We start from the raw sequence: 22,227 nt of genomic DNA, 5'->3' as shown, positions 1-22,227 counted from the left end.
GGCATCAGGCACACATTGATATATAGCTTAATAAGCAACTACCGTAATTTTCGGACTATAAGCCGCGCCTTTTTTCCCCATTTTTCGACCCTGCGGCTTATATAACGGTGCGGCTAATCTATGGATTTTTACAGCTAACGGCCACTAGAAGACCTCCTAAATCTATGGATTTTACAGGTTACAGTCCACCAACTTTAACTCTATGGGCTCTATGACCGGTCCGCGCCCCCCACCTTTAAGCGGCGGGCTCCAGCAGGAAAAGCTGGAGGCCGGAAAAGAGTGAGACAGGTAGCGCGCAAAAGTAAAAGTGGAACCGAGAGTGGTACGAGAGACAGAACGAGAGACAGAACGAGAGCAAGACAGACAGACATTACGAGAGCGAGACAGTTTGTCTCTTTCCCGACAATCCACTCTGTGCACGAACCCTTACATATGGTAATTACACATTAAAACACCTGCGGCTTATAGTCCAATGCGGCTTATATATGTACACATCATTCAATATCATTCAATTTAGCTGCTGCGGCTTATACTCCGGTGCGCCTTATAGTGCGGAAAATACGTTAATTCTAAAACACTGAGAAATATTGAAATGACAATAACAAATTACATTACCCTCCCCTGAACTAGATTTAAAAAAAATACTAAACCCTCCCCTTGACTGAAATTGAAAAAGCCAAAATCATGTAGTGTACAGTCGTGGTCAAAAGTTGAGAATGACACAAATACTAATTTTCACAAAGTCTGCTGCCTCAGTTTTGATGATGGCAATTTGCATATACTCCAGAATGTCATGAAGAGTGAGCAGATGAATTGCAATTAATTGCAAAGTCCCTCTTTGCCATGAAAATGAACTTAATCCCCAAAAAACATTTCCACTGCATTTCAGCCCTGCCACAAAAGGACCAGCTGCCATCATGTCAGTGATTCTCTCTTTAACACAGGTGAGAGTGTTGACGAGGACAAGCCTGTAGATCACTCTGTCATGCTGATTGAGTTAGAATAACAGACTGGAAGCTTTAAAAGGAGGGTAGTGCTTGAAATCATTGTTCTTCCTCTGTTAACCAACACGTGCCGTCATCATTGCTTTGCACAAAAAGGGCTTCACAGGCAAGGATATTGCTGCTAGTAAGATTGCACCTAAATCAACCATTTATTGGATCATCAAGAACTTCAAGGAGAGGGGTTCAATTGTTGTGAAGAAGGCGTCGGGGCACCCAAGAAAGTCCAGCAAGTGGCAGGACCGTCTCCTAAAGTTGATTCAGCTGCAAGATCGGGGCACCACCAGTGCAGAGCTTGCTCAGGAATGGCAGCAGGCAGGTGTGAGTGCATCTGCACGCACAGTGAGGCAAATACTTTTGGAGGATGGCCTGGTGTCAAGAAGGACAGCATAGAAGCTACTTCTCTCCAGGAAAAACATCAGGGACAGACATATTCTGCAAAAGGTATAGGGATTGGACAGCTAAGGACTGGGGTAAAGTCATTTTCTCTGATGAATCCCCTTTCCGATTGTTTGGGGCATCCGGAAAACACCTTGTCTGGAGAAGACAAGGTGAGTGCTACCATCAGTCCTGTGTCATGCCAACAGTAAAGCATCCTGAGACCATTCATGTGTGGGATTGCTTCTCAGCCAAGGGAGTGGGCTCACTCACAATTTTGCCTAAGAACACAGCCATGAATAAAGAATGGTACCAACACATCCTCTGAGAGCAACTTCTCCCAACCATCCAAGAACAGTTTGGTGACGACCAATGCCTTTTCAAGCATGATGGAGCACCTTGCCATAAGGCAAAAGTGATAACTAAGTGGCTCGGGGAACAAAACATAGAAAATGTGGGTCCATGGCCAGGAAACTCCCCAGACCTTAATCCCATTGAGAACTTGTGGTCGATTCTCAAGAGGCGGGTGGACAAACAAAAACCCACAAATTCTGACAAATTCCAAGCATTGATTATGCAAGAATGGGCTGCCATCAGTCAGGATGTGGCCCAGAAGTTAATTGACAGCATGCCAGGGCGGATTGCAGAGGTCTTGAAAAAGAAGGGTCAACACTGCAAAGAGTCAATATTTGCATAAACTTAATGTAATTTTCAATAAAAGTCATTGACACTTATGGAATGCTTGTAATTATACTTCAGTATACCATAGTAACATCTGACAAAAAATCTCATAACACTGAAGCAGCGAACTTTGTGAAGACCAATTCTTGTCATTCTCAAAACTTTTGACCATGACTGTACACCCGGCTTTAGTAAACCATGAAATTAAACATTAACCAGTAGGGGGCAGTGCAACAACAAACACATAGGCTGCTGCTGATGGAACTTACTGGTATGGCTTGTGGAGGGACTTACCATTGGTCAGTGGTTATAATCTAATTGATTCCAGAATGCTTATCTTATAGCTTATGTTTTATACGTCCTTAAATTGACCAGACAATGCATAACTAAAACAATATTTTCTACCACCACAATACATTATATTTACATTTTCAAGATGCAAGGGAAATCCACAAGTGTGCGCCAAAGTTATTTAAAAAGTGAGATGTGTATGCATGTGTAGTGTAACAGCACATTGTGTCCCACAGTAAAGCTGCTGGTTATCCAGGTACACTATGGTCTCACCATTCTTGTCCTTGACCCTGCTTTCGTCGAAGCCGTTGACCCTGGACTCTGGTTTGAACTCAATGTTCCCCAGTTTGAGGACGGCTGCTACCAGCTCCAGGACCGACTGCACCTCATCCTCCATGAAGCCCACAATCTGCATAGCATTCTGGGAGAGAAAAGAGAGAAACAGCATATCAGACATTAAGCGTGTTTGAGGGGATTAGTTCGGCCAAGGCGAGGTGCAGAATAACTCATCTTGATCAGTTAATGAGTAGTTATTTGGGATGCAAGGTGATTTGAAGATCAGTGATTCTACGCCGTCTGACTTCAATGTACATGTAGTCAACTGCAAACACACAATGATAACAACAGGAAGGGGAGTGAGTTTCTGGACTGGAGAGGGAAGAGTGAGACAACTAGTGACAGATGGCACAGTGATGTGGACTGTGGTTGGGGAAATATTAAAATGTTTGTTGCTGTGATTTGACACCATTGTGAACGAGGGTGTAGCAGGCTGCCTTTGGCTCCTACCGCAGCATCACATCCAGTGGAGAGACCTACTATTGTATAGCACTGAACTCTATTGTGTTGAGTTGGACTGCAGCGGAGATGTGGCCTACTAGCTCCCTCACTGAGAAAAGTACTAAGACAGGATACACGGAGTCTGCATCCCAAATGGCACTCTATTCCCTATAAAATGCAATACTTTTGTCCAGGGCCCATAGGGTGCACTGTACAAGGAATAGGGTGGCATTTGAGATGCAACCACTGCCACTGAGAGTCCAAAGGCAGCGAGACAGTGGTTTGGGATAAAGGGCAGGCAGGCACCTCATAACATCCTCTGTGTGTGTCATCAACAGTAAGTGAGTCAGGAGGAAGAGGGGCTGAGAGACTGCACATGTTGACCAAGCTCTGCTCTGTAGCGACAGCCCCACGTCAGTGTGTGAGGATGCAGCTGCTGTTTCTCCCTCAGGTTTCCCACAGCAGCACAGAAACAGCAGCCAGACTGCCACTGTGTATTCTTAAGCATTTTGCTATTGTTTACTGTTGGGAAGGCCTGCACTGCAGGTGAAATTCCCCTTTGTGTACAAAAAAACTCATCCTTATTTCTCAGTCACCCACTGTGGATATAGATAGAAGTTACATAACAGGGGGAGAGGCTGTAGAGGAGGCTAGTCCATAATCAACCCTTGGCTGGTAAGGAGCAGGTTAGCATGGACAAGTTACCTTAATCCAATCAACCTGCTCGGGAGATAAAGAGCTCAGACCAGCCCTTACCCTTTACCACACGCCTCAGCTAAACCAAAAATGAGTGACAGGAATTAGTGTGTGTGTGTGTGAGTGAGAGAGAGAGAGAGAGAGAGAGAGAGAGAGAGAGAGAGAGAGAGTGAGAGAGTGTGAGAGAGAGAGAGTGACCCACCCTAACGGTCCGAAAGCTTGCTGCGTCGTCTAGTCCGTTGACAGTGGCTGAATCCAGACTCAAGTAGTTGTACTTACTGAAGTCTCTGTCCAACTTCAGCTTTGCTGTGGGCCAGAAAAACACACACACACAGTCAATGCTGGTGTGCAGGTGCTATACACGCACATAACATTTCAGAGTAGCAGTTTCAATGGGCTCCTTTAAACGCCTGTATCAGGTATCTACGAAAGCCATTCCACCGCATTGTGTATTAGATTACATTAACTGCTGCTAAATCAAGTCTTTGATATTTGTCCACCATTATATTGTTCTCCTTCAACAATACTGCCAAACAGTGGCTGAGCTCCAGCTGAGAACAAATAAGCCATACTGGTTTCAGTCGTTGTTCTCTGTAGTTAAACACAGGCTCATGTTTAAGTATTGGTCACGTAACCAAGACATGCTTCTGTTTGATAACTCGTGATATTTTATTTGACGCCATGTCTAATAACACTGTCATTATATATCTTAAACATTTATGACCGTTTGAGATGTTATGACACATGTAATGAAGCTTCATAACATGTTAATGACATTGTCATTAAGGTGTTATAAGCACTGGTGTCAAATAAAGTGTTACCGATAAATGTGTGTATAACTTACTCAGGGTGTCATCTGAAGCTCCAGAAAGAAGCTGGTAGAAGATGTGGAAGTTTCTCTCTCCTCTCGGCTGCTTGCAAACCCTGGACTTCTCCAGCAAATCTACGGGACAACAAAAATACAGGGGATTAAAAAGACAACTGTTAAAAACAGCAATAACACAACTTATTTTATGAGTTTTCTACACATGGTAGAGGTAAGGCAGGACATGAACGATTCCATTCAATGAGCTAAGAACACAACTGATATTTTACGTCTACACATATGTTCAGTGTCCAGACCACATCTGTAGCGCTCTGATGGATGCATCTCCCTGTTACAGCCAAATATTAGTGTTTCCAAGGTGACCGAGCCACGGTTATATTGGCGTCTCATTGTTCATTGTGTAGAAGTGGAGCCTCCTAGCCGGCCGGCACAGGAAAACTCAGGAGGAAACCATATGAAGAGATCAAGTCAGCTGCTCCTCCATGACTCCTGACCAACTACAACAACACCTTGATTGAAAGGATATATGGGATGTATACTTGTGATACTAAGGAGTTCAACTAAGGAATGTCATCCTCGATTAATTACACATTAACATATTTGACGCACACTTTTGTATTTAATCTGTTAATGTTGTGGTCAGAGTTACAGCTCTAGGTCTTTCAAGCTGATCAGAAAACCACGATAATTTGGTTTTGAGTTTGGTAATTGACAGGCATAGAGAAGCACTGTTTGCTTGACAAGCAAGTTATGATGAAGATAGGGCTATATTCAGCCCTGGGACCTGAGTGGGATGCCTGTTGGCATTCAGCTACGAGCCCTAAGTCCTGACTCATCCTCTCAGCGGGGGCATTAACTGCTTGAAGAGAGTCAGGGATCACTTCATAATGCATTTACACCCTCCCTGGCACAGCACTCAATGCCACTGGCCCGCTGCAGAGACACAGGAGGTCAATAGAACATGTGTGTAGCAGTCACGAATCTGTTCCAACTAATGCCAGCCTCGCTTCAACACCACATGGTAGTGGTAGTCACTAAATGTGTGTGTGTGTGTTCATCACTAAGTGGTTCTCTCTGGGTTGTCCGTCAGCTCATCAATAATGTAGCATCTCTTACAGAGCGACAGACGAGCAGAGGTGAGCAATGCGTTGCCTCTGAACTGTAATCAAAAAGGGGACAGAAAACATGGATCCTCTCTCCCTCTCTGCCAAACCTTGATATCTATTTTCTAATACTGAGTACATACAAGACCACAAAGTCTTGTAATGAGACTATTCTCTACTCCCTCCCTCTGTCATAAAAAATGTCACAGTCTCACTTTGTGGCTCCCCCCTTGGCTTGTACCCTACTCTGAGATGCACATGTAACTGCATGCAAGCATCCTCTTGCCCAGACCAAACTCACAACAGTGAGTTCCAACAACAGAAAATAAGACGCAAGAACAGGAAATATGGCTCAAAAATGTTCTGAACATTCAGGGTCTCCCCCACAGGGGGCTCTTCTCTCTGTCGTGACCTTTCACCTTTTGTACACTGGAAGAGTTCAGCCCTGTTATTGCTTTTTACTACTAAGGCCGCTTTCACTATGTTTTCCATGCCTGCTGTAAAGCATTTGTCAAATTTAGAATGGTATTATGGTTCCTAAGTGAACAAACATACATTTAAGGAGAAATGTCAGACATGCTATATACTGCAAAGTAAGAATGGAAGTCCTGTCTTGTTGTTTTGACTGGGGTATAACAAAACACCAAATGATTGGCCGTTTGGGGATTGGAAACCCTCTTCCTAGCACGTTACCATTATTCAAGTCTACTTTGTTATCAAGAGTGTAAATGTTAGGGTACCAAACAAATTCCCCAATGACATACAACGTTAAAAACATAAAACAAGATTCTCAGTCCAGACAAAGTTCAACACATTATCCCATACAAAACTAGCGCGCATGGATGTAGTGTCCTAAACCCTTCTCCACTGTGGCCTAACCCTTGCTGCTCTGCTGTACTGTAACCATGCCCTAGAGCAGTGGTTCTCAAACCTCTCCTGGGGACCCACAACCGTTCAATGTATTTGATCTATTCCACAGCTAACATCTGATTCAAATTGTCAACTAATTATCAGGCCCTTGACTAAGTGAATCATGTGAGTTAGTTCAGGGCTACAACAAAATTGTGAAATGTAAGGAGAGGTTTGAGAACAACTGCCCTAGAGGTGTTCCTGCTCTATATCCGCAGTTAAAGACGACCTTCAGGGCATGGAGCAAGCTGGAGATGGTGTGAGGGCCATAACGAGGTGTCAGCTGACTGTGCTGCAGCAGCAACATAAAGAACCAGAGGAAGTTATAGCTTGTGACTTCTGAGGGAAGCCCTCAGGCAGTAGAGGGCTTTACCATTCCTTCCATCCATCCCAGTCTGTCCCTCTCGCACTCCATCCTAATAATAATAATAATAATAATAATAATAATAATAATAATAATAATAAACATCTCCTTGTACTGGACCCTCTTCATTAGCTACTCCATAAGACAGAGGAGTGTGTGTGACTGAGCGATCAACCACTCTGTTTCCTGTGACCTCATGGCTGAATCTCTTCACGCCAGACAAAACAACATGAACATGAGACAGGATGAAATAATAACAAAGAGGTTGAGGGGCAAGATAGCGAGACAAGATGAGGCACTGCAGTCAGAAACTAGTCTTCCAGAAACTAGTCTGTCTGTTTGGGAACTGTTTAGGTTGTTTTAGTTTGCTTCCTCCCCCTCTAGTTCCTGTGTGTCAATGACCCTCCATTGACTGGAAACAGTGTAATATCTTTGATCGCCATCTCTTTGGTGAGCCGACCAACCCTGGCGTGTAGGGACAGCATGTGGAATGTGACACGCTATGATCGACCCCCTCTACCCGTTCTCTCTCCCCCTCCCTCCCTCTCCCCATCTCTTCCCCTCTCTCTGGGCCTCCCCTCTCTCTCTTTATCTCCCGGTCCCTCTCTATGACTCCCTCTCTAGCTCTCCCTGGATCTGGCCCTGTGGTGTGAGACAAACCATTACCAGGGTGGGATGACTGACTGACTTACTGGGGGGTTTAATTGAGCCAACTGTGTCAGCGGGATATAACAGTGGGAGGGCTATGCTATCACTACCACACTCACAGCAGTGACATGACATGAGAGGGCTAGCGGGATGGAGGAGAGCTTAGCATGTGGCCATTCTATTGCGGCATAACGTGTGTGTGTACTTTATAATACTCACAGTTGCTAATAACTCCGCCCAGAGGGTCTCCTTTGAAGTCAAACTCAATGTCCATGTATTTGCCCTGCAGAGAAGAAGAGAGAACATAGTGGTTAGAACTGCCTGACAAACACTATATAGGGAATAGGTGCGACACACCCTTGTCTCAGAGGGAAATCAATGTCCTTTTTTCTTTTAGCAATGGAGCGGTTTTCCAGGCAGCCAAAACAAGATAAAAAAGGACTAATAGGATGAGTCGGGCACGGGGCCCACCCCTTGATGATGACAGAGCATCAAGGTCTTTAATACCGTGGCAACGTTGCTTTGGAGCAGTGACAGTACCACAATGCCCTGGTGTGGCTTTAAAGTTATTCTCACTATGCATTTAAAGGACAATCCACCCAAAAACAATATTTTGGTATTTGTTTCAATAGTCCATTGTTGACATAGTCCCAAAATGTTTTGCTTGTCAGCAATCAAGTTGTCAAGATACTGTATGTAACTTTCAAAATACAGAAATCATCCCTGCAAAATGCATCATACAGGGATGATTTCTGTATTTAGAAAGTTACATATATTGACAACTTGATTGCTAACAAGCAAAACATTTTGGGACTATGTCAACAATGGACTAATGAAACAAATACCAAGACTGTTTTTGAGTGGAGTTTTCCTTTAAGTGATATTCTTCAGGAATCAATGGGTAAATATTAATAACTGAAATGGCCATTGAACAGATTCCCAGATCCCAGGCAGTAGGTAAGAGGAAGCTCTCATAGGCACAGGCAGGGATCCCTGCAAACCTCACTGAAATGAGCTTTACGTTACGAGAGGGAATAGAAAGGAGAAAGGAGTTTCTCTTTAAATTCATTTTGAAGAAGTCGTTTTGTCTCCAGGCACTAGACGTGTTCATTAAGTCAGCTGCCAATCACACATAGGTTTGCTGTGAAGTAATGGACTGTGAGTGGAGGAAATGCCTTTTTCTTCTTCTCCCATTTGAAAGGGGAGTAAAACAAACCACCTTGCTTCACTTTCTCCCTCTGTTTAAGGTTTGAAATAGAAGTTACAACAGTGGGCCCAGTGTCTTCGTGGCCGTTTGATTTTTCTTCCTTTTATTTATAGCTGACAGTTCTTCAAAAAGCTGTAGCTTAAACTGCCGATGGACGCTGCCAGATTCAACAACATCACCAGTCTCTCCGCAGGGGGAAGAAACAGAACAAACATTGTCTTCGTCCTGAGGAGAGGAGTTTGGACAAAATGGCATTCAGTGGAACACGCAGGAGGTGCTCATCCAGCGGTTTATACCAAGGTTACCTAAATATAAACAGATCAGGCATAATCCCAAATGATTCCCCTGCTATGATATCCTAAACCTGAGCATAGGCTAGGGACAGGTAGGTAGGTACACCATGGGGTTGGTGAGTGAGTGGCACAACCTTGTGAATGCCAGAGGTCGAATAGTTTGGTACATGGCACACTTGACTAAACTGAGTCATGGGACATTTAGTTACGAAAACAAAATGGTACATGAAAGGGCTGTGAATTTTGTACTGACGACCAGATCCCTAACCACAGCCCTAGACATTAGGCCATCATTATGAATAAGAATGTGTTCTTAACGGACCTGCCTGGTTAAGTAAAGAATAGATAAACAGGCATTAGGTGAGGACTGGTTAGCCCCTGAGGCAGTGTGGGGTATGGTTCAGTCAGTCAATGCGATTCCAGTCTGATTGGGGAAGCCTGCAGTAATGTGATGACATCAGAAACAGCGGAATCTGGAACAGGCCGCAGCTGGCTACCAATGGGCCCCTCTGGAACACACACAGCCAGCCAGCCAGCCAGGAAGCGTGAGAAAGAAATACTGTGCAAAAACCTGCTGCGGTTCAAAACGGGACATCTCATTTTATATCTTCAGTGTCTAGAAATTAAATGTTTTCCTAGATTAGTCTACCAGACAAAAACCTTGCAATAGCAAGATAGTGGTTGCATCAACCTGCTGATGTTATCTCCATCAGTAAAAGCGTCAGTCACAGTTTCCTAAAGCTCCAGTGCTGCAGGAGCCATGTTTGCACCAGATCATTAGTCATTTTAGGGAAGGTGAGGTAGTGTAGTAGGCCTCCAAGTATGTTAGTTCCACAGGGGCAGTTGGCCAATGGCAGCAGCTTGATAGGTCAAAGGTCAGCGGTCACAGTAACACAGTTATTGTAAACCTAACCCTCCCATTGGCTGACGATATCGTATCGTTGATACAGTCTCCACACCAGCCGAGGCCTGAGACCAGCCGAGGCCTGAGACCAGCCGAGGCTGTTTTGCATGATGTGCTGTAATCTTTAACTGTACCATCAGCACCGTACTGGCGCCTGGGCCAGGTGAGAGTGGATATCTTTAGTGCTTTAAGAGCCATCTCCCTGTAGGAAAACATGACATGACACGACAGAGGAGCTGCGCTTCTGGAGAAAATAGAAGTTTCCAAACACTAAAGGCAACTTGGCAGGGGCCATCGGCAGACATCTGGATATAGTTGCCAAAAAAATTTACGCCGACGTGGGTTTCACCTCTATCCTGTGCTGCTGCTATGCCGTAACTGTAAATGTAATGGCTTGGTGTTATGTCAGGTTGTGCAGAGAGGGACAAATGCAGGTTATACTGAGAGAGAAAAAGAGCGAGACAAATGCAGGTTATACTGAGAGAGAAAAAGAGAGGGACAAGGGGAGAAAGAGTGATATGAAGGACATGGAGGAGAAAAAGAGAGGGACAAGGGGAGAAAGAGTGATATGAGAGACATGGAGGAGAAAAAGAGGGAGATAAAAGAGAGAAAGGGTGAGGGTTTGTTTGTCTTAACATAGAGTAAACAATGAACTTCATTGGACAAGACCATCAGATACGGAGTCTCAGAGGATAGCGCCAGAGGGAATAGCAGCAGTTTTAAAGGATCATGACCAATTGTACTAATTTCAGGTTTTTTTTGTAGCGCTGACCTTAACTTTTTTTGTACATGTTTCTGGACATCAGAGCTATCACTAACCTCCATTTGGACGACGACTTCTACTTCAATGAGTCGGAAGCCAAAGACCTAATTGATTATCGCAGACCAGGACCAAATCCCCAACACTAGAAGGAGGAGACGCTGGCGTGTGGGTTACCTGACGAGACTACGTCGAAGAGTGGATAAATCGCCTCTACCCTCTGTTCTGTTGGCGAACATGCAATCACTGGAGAGTATACTGGATGTGCTCCGTTCGAGACTATTCTTTCAACGTGATCTGAAGAACTGTAATATCCTATGTTTCTACGAGTCGTGGCTGAACAAGGACATGGTAAAAATTAATCTAGCAGTTTTTTCTATACATGGCAGGACAGAACGTCTGCGTCCGGGAAGCTCAGAAGAGTGGGGGTGTGTGTCTCTTTGTTAACAACAACTGGTGCGCGATCTCTAATATTAACGAAGTGTCAAGGTTCTGTTCGCTGGAGTTAGAATACCTGCACTCACACCTGCCTGCTGCCATTCCTGAGCAAGCTCTGCACTGGTGGTGCCCCGATCCCGCAGCGGAATCAACTTTAGGAGATGGTCCTGGCGCTTGCTGGACTTTCTTGGGCGCCCTGACGCCTTCTTCACAACAATTGAACCTCTCTCCTTGAAGTTCTTGATGATCCGATAAATGGATGATTTAGGTGCAATCTTACTAGCCCTTTTTGTGCAAAGAAATTATGACGGTACGTGTTTCTTTGCAGGTAAACATGGTTAACAGAGGAAGAACAATGATTTCAAGCACCACCCTCCTTTTAAAGCTTACAGTCTGTTATTCTAACTCAATCAGCATGACAGAGTGATCTCCAGCCTTGTCCTCGTCAACACTCTCACCTGTGTTAAAGAGAGAATCACTGACATGATGGCAGTTGGTCCTTTTGTGGCAGGGCTGAAATGCAGTGGAAATGTTTTTGGGGGATTAAGTTCATTTTCATGGCAAAGAGGGACTTTGCAATTAATTGCAATTCATCTGCTCACTCTTCATGACATTCTGGAGTATATGCTAATTGCCATCATCAAAACTGAGGCAGCAGACTGTGAAAATTTGTATTTGTGTCATTCTCAAAACTTTTGACCACGACCGTATATAGCCAAGTTATTGTTACTCTGTATTTGTTCCTTGTGTTATTTTTATGATTGTATTTTTTCGACTATCTCATCTCTGCATTGTTGGGAAGGGCCCGTAAGTAAGCATTTCACTGTTAGTCTACACCTGTTGTTCACGAAGCATGTGACGAATAAAATCTGATTTGAGGAGACCGCCAGACACCGATCCTCATTGGAGGAGACCATCAGACACTGATTCTTATTGGCGGAGACCGTCAAAGCAACGCCATACTTCACTGTTTGTGTCAGGACAACAAAGAAAAACATAATACTTACAAATCGGGATGAGTTGTCATTTCTCACGGTTTTAGCATTCCCGAAAGCTGAAAAGAAGAACACACATCAGTATACGAGTCTCAGTTAGATACAGTGGGGAAAAAAGTATTTAGTCAGCCACCAATTGTGCAAGTTCTCCCACTTAAAAAGATGAGAGAGGCCTGTAATTTTCATCATAGGTACACGTCAACTATGACAGACAAAATGAGGGAAAAAAAATCCAGAAAATCACATTGTAGGATTTTTAATGAATTTATTTGCAAATTATGGTGGAAAATAAGTATTTGGTCAATAACAAAAGTTTCTCAATACTTTGTTATATACCCTTTGTTGGCAATGACACAGGTCAAATGTTTTCACACACTGTTGCTGGTATTTTGGCCCATTCCTCCATGCAGATCTCCTCTAGAGCAGTGATGTTTTGGGGCTGTCGCTGGGCAACACAGACTTTCAACTCCCTCCAAAGATTTTCTATGTGGTTGAGATCTGGAGACTGGCTATGCCACTCCAGGACCTTGAAATGCTTCTTACGAAGCCACTCCTTCGTTGCCCGGGCGGTGTGTTTGGGATCATTGTCATGCTGAAAGACCCAGCCACGTTTCATATTCAATGCCCTTGCTGATGGAAGGAGATTTTCACTCAAAATCTCACGATACATGGCCCCATTCATTCTTTCCTTTACACGGATCAGTCATCCTGGTCCCTTTGCAGAAAAACAGCCCCAAAGCATGATGTTTCCACCCCCATGCTTCACAGTAGGTATGGTGTTCTTTGGATACAACTCAGCATTCTTTGTCCTCCAAACACGACGAGTTGAGTTTTTACCAAAAAGTTATATTTTGGTTTCATCTGACCATATGACATTCTCCCAATCCTCTTCTGGATCATCCAAATGCACTCTAGCAATCTTCAGACGGGCCTGGACATGTACTGGCTTAAGCAGGGGGACACGTCTGGCACTGCAGGATTTGAGTCCCTGGCGGCGTAGTGTGTTACTGATGGTAGGCTTTGTTACTTTGGTCCCAGCTCTCTGCAGGTCATTCACTAGGTCCCCCCGTGTGGTTCTGGGATTTTTGCTCACCGTTCTTGTGATCATTTTGACCCCACGGGGTGAGATCTTGCGTGGAGCCCCAGATCGAGGGAGATTATCAGTGGTCTTGTATGTCTTCCATTTCCTAATAATTGCTCCCACAGTTGATTTCTTCAAACCAAGCTGCTTACCTATTGCAGATTCAGTCTTCCCAGCCTGGTGCAGGTCTACAATTTTGTTTCTGGTGTCCTTTGACAGCTCTTTGGTCTTGGCCATAGTGGAGTTTGGAGTGTGACTGTTTGAGGTTGTGGACAGGTGTCTTTTATACTGATAACAAGTTCAAACAGGTGCCATTAATACAGGTAACGAGTGGAGGACAGAGGAGCCTCTTAAAGAAGAAGTTACAGGTCCGTGAGAGCCAGAAATCTTGCTTGTTTGTAGGTGACCAAATACTTATTTTCCACCATAATTTGCAAATAAATTCATTAAAAATCATAATGTGATTTTCTGCATTTTTTTTTCTCAATTTGTCTGTCATAGTTGACGTGTACCTATGATGAAAATTACAGGCCTCTCTCATCTTTTTAAGTGGGAGAACTTGCACAATTGGTGGCTGACTAAATACTTTTTTTCCCCACTGTAGATGGCATCCCAAATCAGTATATAAAAAAATATATATATTGTATAACTTCAAAATCAGGGAAAGTAATAAAGCAACCTCACCACTTTCTCTGCTAAATCATAAGCACTAACACTTTGCATACTGATGGATTGATATTCAGTTTAGTAAACCTGTTTCTAAAAAGTGTCAAACCAGCAAAAGCCAATCCTATCCTAGTCCTTATTTATATATTGGTGGGAGCACCAACTACAGTAAAACTGCATTATTAGTGTTCTCTTCCTCTCTCCAAAACCAGTCTAACCGCATTTCACACTAAATAGCATTACATTTGTCATTCAACACACCGTGTAAAAATCAGGGTACCTTGGAAGCCTGAGGGATAGACTAGAGCCTTGTGAAGCAGGATATCTGCTTTGCCTCCCTCTCTCCCTCCCTACCCCTCTCGCTCTCCCTCCCCCCTCACAGGTCATTACAGCCTGTAGCAGTTAAACTCTCACAGATGTGTTCTGGGCCTGGCTCTATAGTGTAGCAGCTCAGTAGTGGGCATCAGTAGGCTGGCTTCATCCTTCACGGGCATTTCCTGTCTACAGACTACCAATTAAAACACTGCAGTCTTTGTGCCAGCACCCAAGTATGGAGAGGGTTTTTTCTTTCCTAATGTATTGGACTGGGGATTGGTGAATATTTGAAATAGGGTAGGGAGATTTTAGAAAGTGTATCATAGTGTGTTGTAGTGAAGGGCAGGGACGAAGAGTGGACTGATGATCAATGTTAGGTAAACTGTAATAAACATCTACATATTGTAAAATTTGGATCACAGATATTCAAAAATGGTGTAGAGGGTCCTGTTAGAAACTTACAGTAAACTGAACATTGTAATTGTTGGCAAAAGCCCTCAAGCTCTATGGGTTGACAGATGTGTGAGAAAGAGACGTACAGGGGAGAGAGAGAAAGAAAGAAAAAGTATTAAAGTGGGTGTGTCCCTGATGCCTTGGCCTTGCTGGCTCTGAACCTGAAGTATGGGAAAGAGAAAAGGGGTGGGGTTGATAAAATGGGTATGGTTAGAACACTCACCCTCCAGCACGGGATTTGACTGCAGCAGCTGCTCCTTCACCTTGTTCACCTCCTGGCCCTTCCCACACACCGCAGCCACATATGACATCACTAGCTTACTGGCCTCTGGATGTTCAGACAGAGAGATAGACAGGGTTATTTTATCAAAAGTAATTCTAGATCTAGACATGGCTGAACTGAGGCACACCCTGAAATCCCCCTTACAACCAGCCCTAACCAGTCCCTCCCGCCACACCCCAAAATCTCCCTTACATCATCCTCCAGAGGCCCTACAGGGACGGGGTGTGTACCCTCAGTCTGGGCCCCTCTCTGGAGAAGAGAACATGATTCACACGGTACAGAACTACCACCACCCACCAACCTTGTTTACTTAGATGGTATTCATTATAACATTGAATATTACAGCGATAATCACCATTAATAGTCCTGACCTCACTAGACACTGGGCACCTAGGGCCACATTATATATGAGAACTTGTTGAGAAAACTTGTTGGTACCCAGACCCAGCTCTTTAAACAGCCTGTATGTATGAATAATCGGTTTGGATTATCCTTGGTTTTTCCCAGAATCAATTCCCATGTCAAGATTTAGCCTTTAGCCTAGGCCAGCTTGGGATTCGAATTCATGGGATTTAGACATTTATGTGCATTGATATGAATATGAAATGTTCCTGAATCATCCTCTGTCTGGTCTTCACAGAAATCATCATGATGAAGTTACATGGTTTGTAGTATTAGTGTTATGAAGTCCAGTCATGGTTTGTAGTATTAGTGTAAAGTTCTGTCCAGACTCCAGAACAGCCCTAGTTGATAAGATGACTGTGTGTAGCTGTGACCCATAAACAGTTTGAGACCTGTCAATCAGATAGAGGAAGGGGATGTGGTGGACCCACAAATGAACCTGGCTAGTGGCGCTAGTGGATCACGGACACTAAGAGTATATATCTGATGAAGGACGTAAGTATTGAAAGGAGAGAAGAGACAAAAAGCAGAGAGGAAAATCTTAAGAGGGCCTACATGACAACCCATATACTATTAAGAGAGAGTGGGTAGAGAGAGGAGCAGGGAATCCGGAACAAGAGTTGAATTAAAGGATCATAGAACCTAAAGCAAATCTAGAGGATCATATCAGTAAGAAACCTTATAGTGACTAAGGCAAAAAATCCCCTATATCATGTTCGGTAATCTCAAAGGTTTCTGATCTGTAACAGCGGTATTTATAACAATCATGACCTTTGAAGACTCAACGCCAAAATAAAAACGTTATTGTTCAGCCATATCTCAGGAATCACAAGCATGCGGCGTCACCTGTACGGTGTCCAATAACAGCTTTTGACACAGCTCTCCAATGCTACTTCAAAGACTAGACCTAGTATAACTAAACATGTTGAGACACTCCCTAGGTCATGGACACGTCTCCCGAGTGGCGCAGTGGTCTAAGGCATTATTTTTACTTTTTTGTTAAAAATAAATGCACTGTTGGTTAAGGGCTGTAAGTAAGCATTTCACTGTAATGTCTGCACCTGTTGTATTCGGCGCATGTGGCCAATAAAATTTGATTTGATTTGAAATACATAAACACACTACAAGTCAAAAGTTTGGACACACCTACTCATTCCAGGGTTTTTCTTTATTTTAAATATTTTCTACATTGTAGAATAAGTGTCTCCCAAGTGGCGCAGTGGTCTAAGGCACTGCATCGCAGTGCTAGCTGTGCCACTAGAGATCCTGGTTCGTATCCAGGCTCTGTCGTAGCCGTCCGCGACCGGGAGACCCATGGGGCGGCGCACAATTGGCCCAGCGTCGTCCAGGGTAGGGGAGGGAATGGCCGGCAGGGATGTAGCTCAGTTGGCAGAGCATGACGTTTGCAACGCCAGGGTTGTGGGTTCGATTCCCATGGGGGGCCAGTATGATTTTTTTATTTTTATAATAATAAATAATGTATGCATTCACTAACTGTAGGTCGCTCTGGATAACAGCGTCTGCTGTTATCCATGACTAAAATGTAAATGTCATGAAGGTATCCTCTGATACATAGACAGTGACCAATTGTGATTCATTCATCCACTTATTTACCATCTCACCCCTATCAGATATTTTATACAAAAACAATGGTTACATGTTCTCCAAACGTGATGAAAGATTCAGGTGGCTTGAAAGCGAATTAGGCTACTTGTTATTTGGTGTATTGAAACATTCAAATTGGCAGAGATTTTGGTTTGAGGTAAGGGAGTTTAGATTTGCGAAAGTATTACATTGCAGACTCTGTATGGTCAGAAATGAATGCACTGGTGGTGCAGTCCTACAAGGCAGTACGTGATAAACATACACTATATATACACACAAAAGTATGTGGACTCCCCTGGATTCGGCTATTTCAGCCACACCTGTTGCTGACAGGTGTATAAAATTGAGCACGCAGCCATGTAATCTTTATAGACAAACATTGGCAGTAGAATGGCCTTACTGAAGAGCTCAGTGACTTTCAAAGTGGCACCGTCATAGGATGCCACCATTCCAACAAGTCAGTTCGTCAAATTTCTGCCCTGCTAGAGCTGCCCCGGTCAACTGTAAGTGCTGTTATTGTGAAGTGGAAACATCTAGGAGCAACATCGGCTCAGCTGCAAAGTGGTAGGCCACACAAGCTCACAGAACTAGACCGCCGAGTGCTGAAGCGCGTAAAAATCATCTGTCTTCGGTTGCAACACTCACTATCGAGTTCCAAACTGCCTCTGGAAGCAACGTCAGCACAAGAACTGTTCGTCGGGAGCTTCATGAAATTGGTTTTCATGACCGAGCAGCCGCACAAGCCTAAGATCACCATGCGCAATGCCAAGTGTCGGCTGGAGTGGTGTAAAGCTTCCCGCCATTGGACTCCGGCGCAGTGGAAACGTGTTCTCTGTAGTAATGAATCACACTTCACCATCTGGCAGTCCAATGGATGAATCTGGGTTTGGCGGAAGCCAGGAGAACGCTACCTGCCCCAATGCATAGTGTAAACTGTAAAGTTTGGTGGAGGAGGAATAATGTTCTGGGGCTGTTTTTCATGGTTCAGGTTAAGCCCCTTAGTTCAATTGAAGGGAAATATTAAATGCTACAGCATACAATTACATTCTAGATGATTCTGTGCTTCCAACTTTGTGACAACAGTTTGGGGAAGTACCTTTCCTGTTTCAGCATGACAATGCCCCCATGCACAAAGCGAGGTCCATACAGAAATGGTTTGTCAAGATCGGTGTGGAAGAACTGGACTGGCCTGCACAAAGCCCGGACCTCAACCCCATGAATTGGAACACAGACTACGAGCCAGGCCTAATCACCCAACATCAGTGCCCGACCTCACTAATGCTTGTGGCTTAATGGAAGCAAGTCCCCGCAGCAATGTTCACACATCTAGTGGAAAGCCTTCCCAGAAGAGTGGAGGCTGTTATAGCAGCAAAGTGGGTACTAACCCCATAATCAATGCCCATGATTTTGGAAGGAGATGTTTGACGAGCAGGTGTCCACAGACTTTTGGTCATGTAGTGTACTATAAATCCTGTCGTGTAGAAATGCCATAACAAGTAAAATACTATCATTTAATTTCTTCATGAGATGACTCCGTAATGAATTGGACCGAAAACCCAGACCCATTTTCATCAGCCTCATCTACCCCCTCCTGTCCTGCCTTTAAACCTACAAAAATTATGAAGAGATTACCCAAAATCCGAACATCTCATTGCCCTGGCTTGGCTGATTCACTTCATGCATTGGGACTTTAAAGCCATGAGTGTCTCGATCTGTCCTTGCCCAACTTGATAAAAAGGCAGAAAAAATCCCTGAAAACAAACAGTGAGTGGTTGTAATGTACTGTACACTAATGTCAGCAGATTGTAGAAAGTTGTGTCGCCACACGACTTAGACAAAAGGTTTGTTGTTCTGAGTTTGAGGGAGAAAAGGAGTTATATAAAAATTGTGAACTCTGACCTGTCAGCACTGTCAATGCTAAGGTGACCAATGAATGATGTTGAACAATGTAACACCACTTGACTAACATTAATGTTCTGTATAAAATAAATTAGGATGTTAACATTGCAGTGACAGATAGCCCAAAGCCTTGTAATCAAAGCACCAGTTAACCACATAATGGTTTCAGGGCTGTGGGATATCTGCTGGCGTAAACATAAATGTATTTATGTAGTGAGATGAAGGCCACGTGTAGAGAGTTTAATCTGATCCAAGTGGAGAGTAAACTGGATTGACACCCCCTTTGTAAATCACCCAGTAGCGCATGTCACCTGGCAGGCAAGCATACTGTAGATTGACTCCAGCCTCCAGGACTACAGATGAGTGGTGCCACACCAGCAAAAGGAAAGCCAGAATTATAATAATAGAACGGTTAAAACCTCTGAGAATTCTATTATTCTATTAATTCCACCACAAACCGATACCACAAAGGGGCTTCTAACAGCAAAAATAGAATTTCGGCAGATTCTTAAAGCCACCACCCAGTGTACTTTTGAATGAAAGTCCCTCCAACAGTCTTGCGTTATTATAGTGGAAATGAGAAACAGTTTGGTTAGAGGCAGAGAAGAAGGAAACAGAAAAGAGTAACAGTAGGCCACAATGTTATGTGAAGTTACAGTATGTTATGTGAATGTTATGTGATGTGAAGTGATCCCATGTGGCTCAGTTGGTAGAGCATTGCGCTTGCAATGCCAGTGTTGTTGGTTCAATTCACACAGGGGACGGGTATGGAACAAACGTATGAAAACGTATGCACTCACTACTGTAAGTCGCTCTGGAAAAGTGTGCCTGCTAAATGACTAAAATGTAAATGTAAGTTGGCTTCTGATAGTTTTGGTAGAAGAGTAACATAAAACCACCACCAACAACAAAAGAAAAGATGTCATTTTAACTGATGTCAGGATAAGGACAGGGTGTGATAGTGATATCATCCTATATAGGGAGCAGGGAGACACTTCCCTGTCAATTCAATATGGCCATCACCTGGGAATCAAATCGCTCTGCCAAAGTACAGTATATACAGTGAGGGAAAAAAGTATTTGATCCCCTGCTGATTTTGTACGTTTACCCACTGACAAAGACATGATCAGTCTATAATTTTAATGGTAGGTTTATTTGAACAGTGAGAGACAGAATAACAACAACAAAAAATCCAGAAAAACGCATGTAAAAAATGTTAGAAATTGATTTGCATTTTAATGAGGGAAATAAGTATTTGACCTCCTCTCAATCAGAAAGATTTCTGGCTCCCAGGTCTCTTTTATACAGGTAACGAGCTGAGATTAGGAGCACACTCTTAAAGGGAGTGCTCCTAATCTCAGTTTGTTACCTGTATAAAAGACACCTGTCCACAGAAGCAATCAATCAGATTCCAAACTCTCCACCATGGCCAAGACCAAAGAGCTCTCCAAGGATGTCAGGGACAAGATTGTAGACCTTCACAAGGCTGGAATGGGCTACAAGACCATCGCCAAGCAGCTTGGTGAGAAGGTGACAACAGTTGGTGCAATTATTCGCAAATGGAAGAAACACAAAATAACTTTCAATCTCCCTCACCCTGGGGCTCCATGCAAGATCTCACCTCGTGGAGTTGCAATGATCATGAGAACGGTGAGGAATCAGACCAGAACTACAGGGGAGGATCTTGTCAATGATCTCAAGGCAGCTGGGACCATAGTCACCAAGAAAACAATTGGTAACACTACGTCGTGAAGGACTGAAATCCTGCAGCGCCCGCAAGGTCCTCCTGCTCAAGAAAGTACATATACAGACCGTCTGAAGTTTGCCAATGAACATCTGAATGATTCAGAGGAGAACTGGGTGACAGTGTTGTGGTCAGATGAGACCAAAATCGAGCTCTTTGGCATCAACTCAACTCGCCGTGTTTGGAGGAGGAGGAATGCTGCCTATGACCCCAAGAACACAATCCCCACCGTCAAACATGGAGGTGGAAACATTATGCTTTAGGGGTGTTTTTCTGCTAAAGGGACAGGACAACTTCACCGCATCAAAGGGACGATGGACGGGGCCATGTACCGTCAAATCTTGGGTGAGAACCTCCTTCCCTCAGCCAGGGCATTGAAAATGGGTCGTGGATGGGTATTCCAGCATGACAATGACCCAAAACACACGGCCAAGGCAACAAAGGAGTGGCTTAAGAAGAAGCACATTAAGGTCCTGGAGTGGCCTAGCCAGTCTCCAGACCTTATTCCCATAGAACATTTGTGGAGGGAGCTGAAGGTTCGAGTTGCCAAACATCAGCCTCGAAACCTTAATGACTTGGAGAAGATCTGCAAAGAGGAGTGGAACAGAATCCCTCCTGAGATGTGTGCAAACCTGGTGGCCAACTACAAGAAACGTCTGACCTCTGTGATTGCCAACAAGGGTTTTGCCACCAAGTACTAAGTCATGTTTTGCAGAGGGGTCAAATACTTATTTCCCTCATTAAAATGCAAATCAATTTATAACATTTTTTACATGTGTTTTCTGGATTTGTTTGTTTGTTATTCTGTCTCTCACTGTTCAAATAAACCTACCATTAAAATTATAGACTGATCATGTCTTTGTCAGTGGGCAAACGTACAAAATCAGCAGCGGATCAAATACTTTTTTCCCCTCACTGTAACAACTAGCCAGCAAATACCATTTCTTACAGCTAATCTCTACCTACATAACACTTTCCAAGATTAGAACAGGTTTTAAAACACTGACAGCACACCATGACAAAATGAAAATAATTGAGGTCTATTTCAAGAGCAGTCATAGTTTGTTGCTAGCGTTTTGTCTCTTTCATTTGACCGTCCACGTTTGCTTCATTAGTCAGCCCCTTTAGTCTTCACACTCAATTGTTTTGCCATGCCTGCATGTACATTTAATTCGCATCTACTGTTTCAGGTACAAACATGACTTTGGCGTTCCCATAACAAATCCTAGTCCCAGCCCTGGTCTGGTAGAAGGTAGGTTTATCTAACTCTGATCTAAATCCTACATGTTGTGGTTACTGCTGCCTGCCCTTATTATCCATTTGCCCTCAGCTACAAGTCTGTTTGTTCTACAGACAGAACAGAATGTACTAGAACAATGCAAACAGAACACAGGCCTATGAGGTGTAAGTAAGCATTTCACTGTAATGTCTCCACCTGTTGTATTTGGCGCATGTGGCAAATACAATTTGATTTGATTTGATTTAGCTAGCAGTCTCAAGATCAGTAA

At 43.7% G+C, this 22,227-nt stretch overlaps 1 protein-coding gene across 1 annotated transcript in view; it reads right to left on the bottom strand.

The window, feature by feature from the left end:
• Positions 1-22,227, bottom strand: part of LOC121555069 (unconventional myosin-Ib) — a 119,384-nt gene that overhangs the window by 33,116 nt on the left and 64,041 nt on the right. Inside the window, exons 5-10 of the mRNA XM_041868847.2 lie at positions 15,010-15,114; positions 12,284-12,330; positions 7,894-7,957; positions 4,669-4,767; positions 4,027-4,130; positions 2,625-2,772 (exon numbers count right to left, since the gene is read on the bottom strand). Of these exons, the coding sequence (XP_041724781.1) occupies positions 2,625-2,772; positions 4,027-4,130; positions 4,669-4,767; positions 7,894-7,957; positions 12,284-12,330; positions 15,010-15,114 (567 nt within the window). The remainder of the gene's footprint in view (positions 1-2,624; positions 2,773-4,026; positions 4,131-4,668; positions 4,768-7,893; positions 7,958-12,283; positions 12,331-15,009; positions 15,115-22,227) is intronic.

The sequence above is a fragment of the Coregonus clupeaformis genome, chromosome 40 (genome assembly GCF_020615455.1).
Source record: "Coregonus clupeaformis isolate EN_2021a chromosome 40, ASM2061545v1, whole genome shotgun sequence".
Classification (NCBI taxonomy): domain Eukaryota; kingdom Metazoa; phylum Chordata; class Actinopteri; order Salmoniformes; family Salmonidae; genus Coregonus; species Coregonus clupeaformis.
This window is presented reverse-complemented; position numbering and strand designations above follow the sequence as displayed.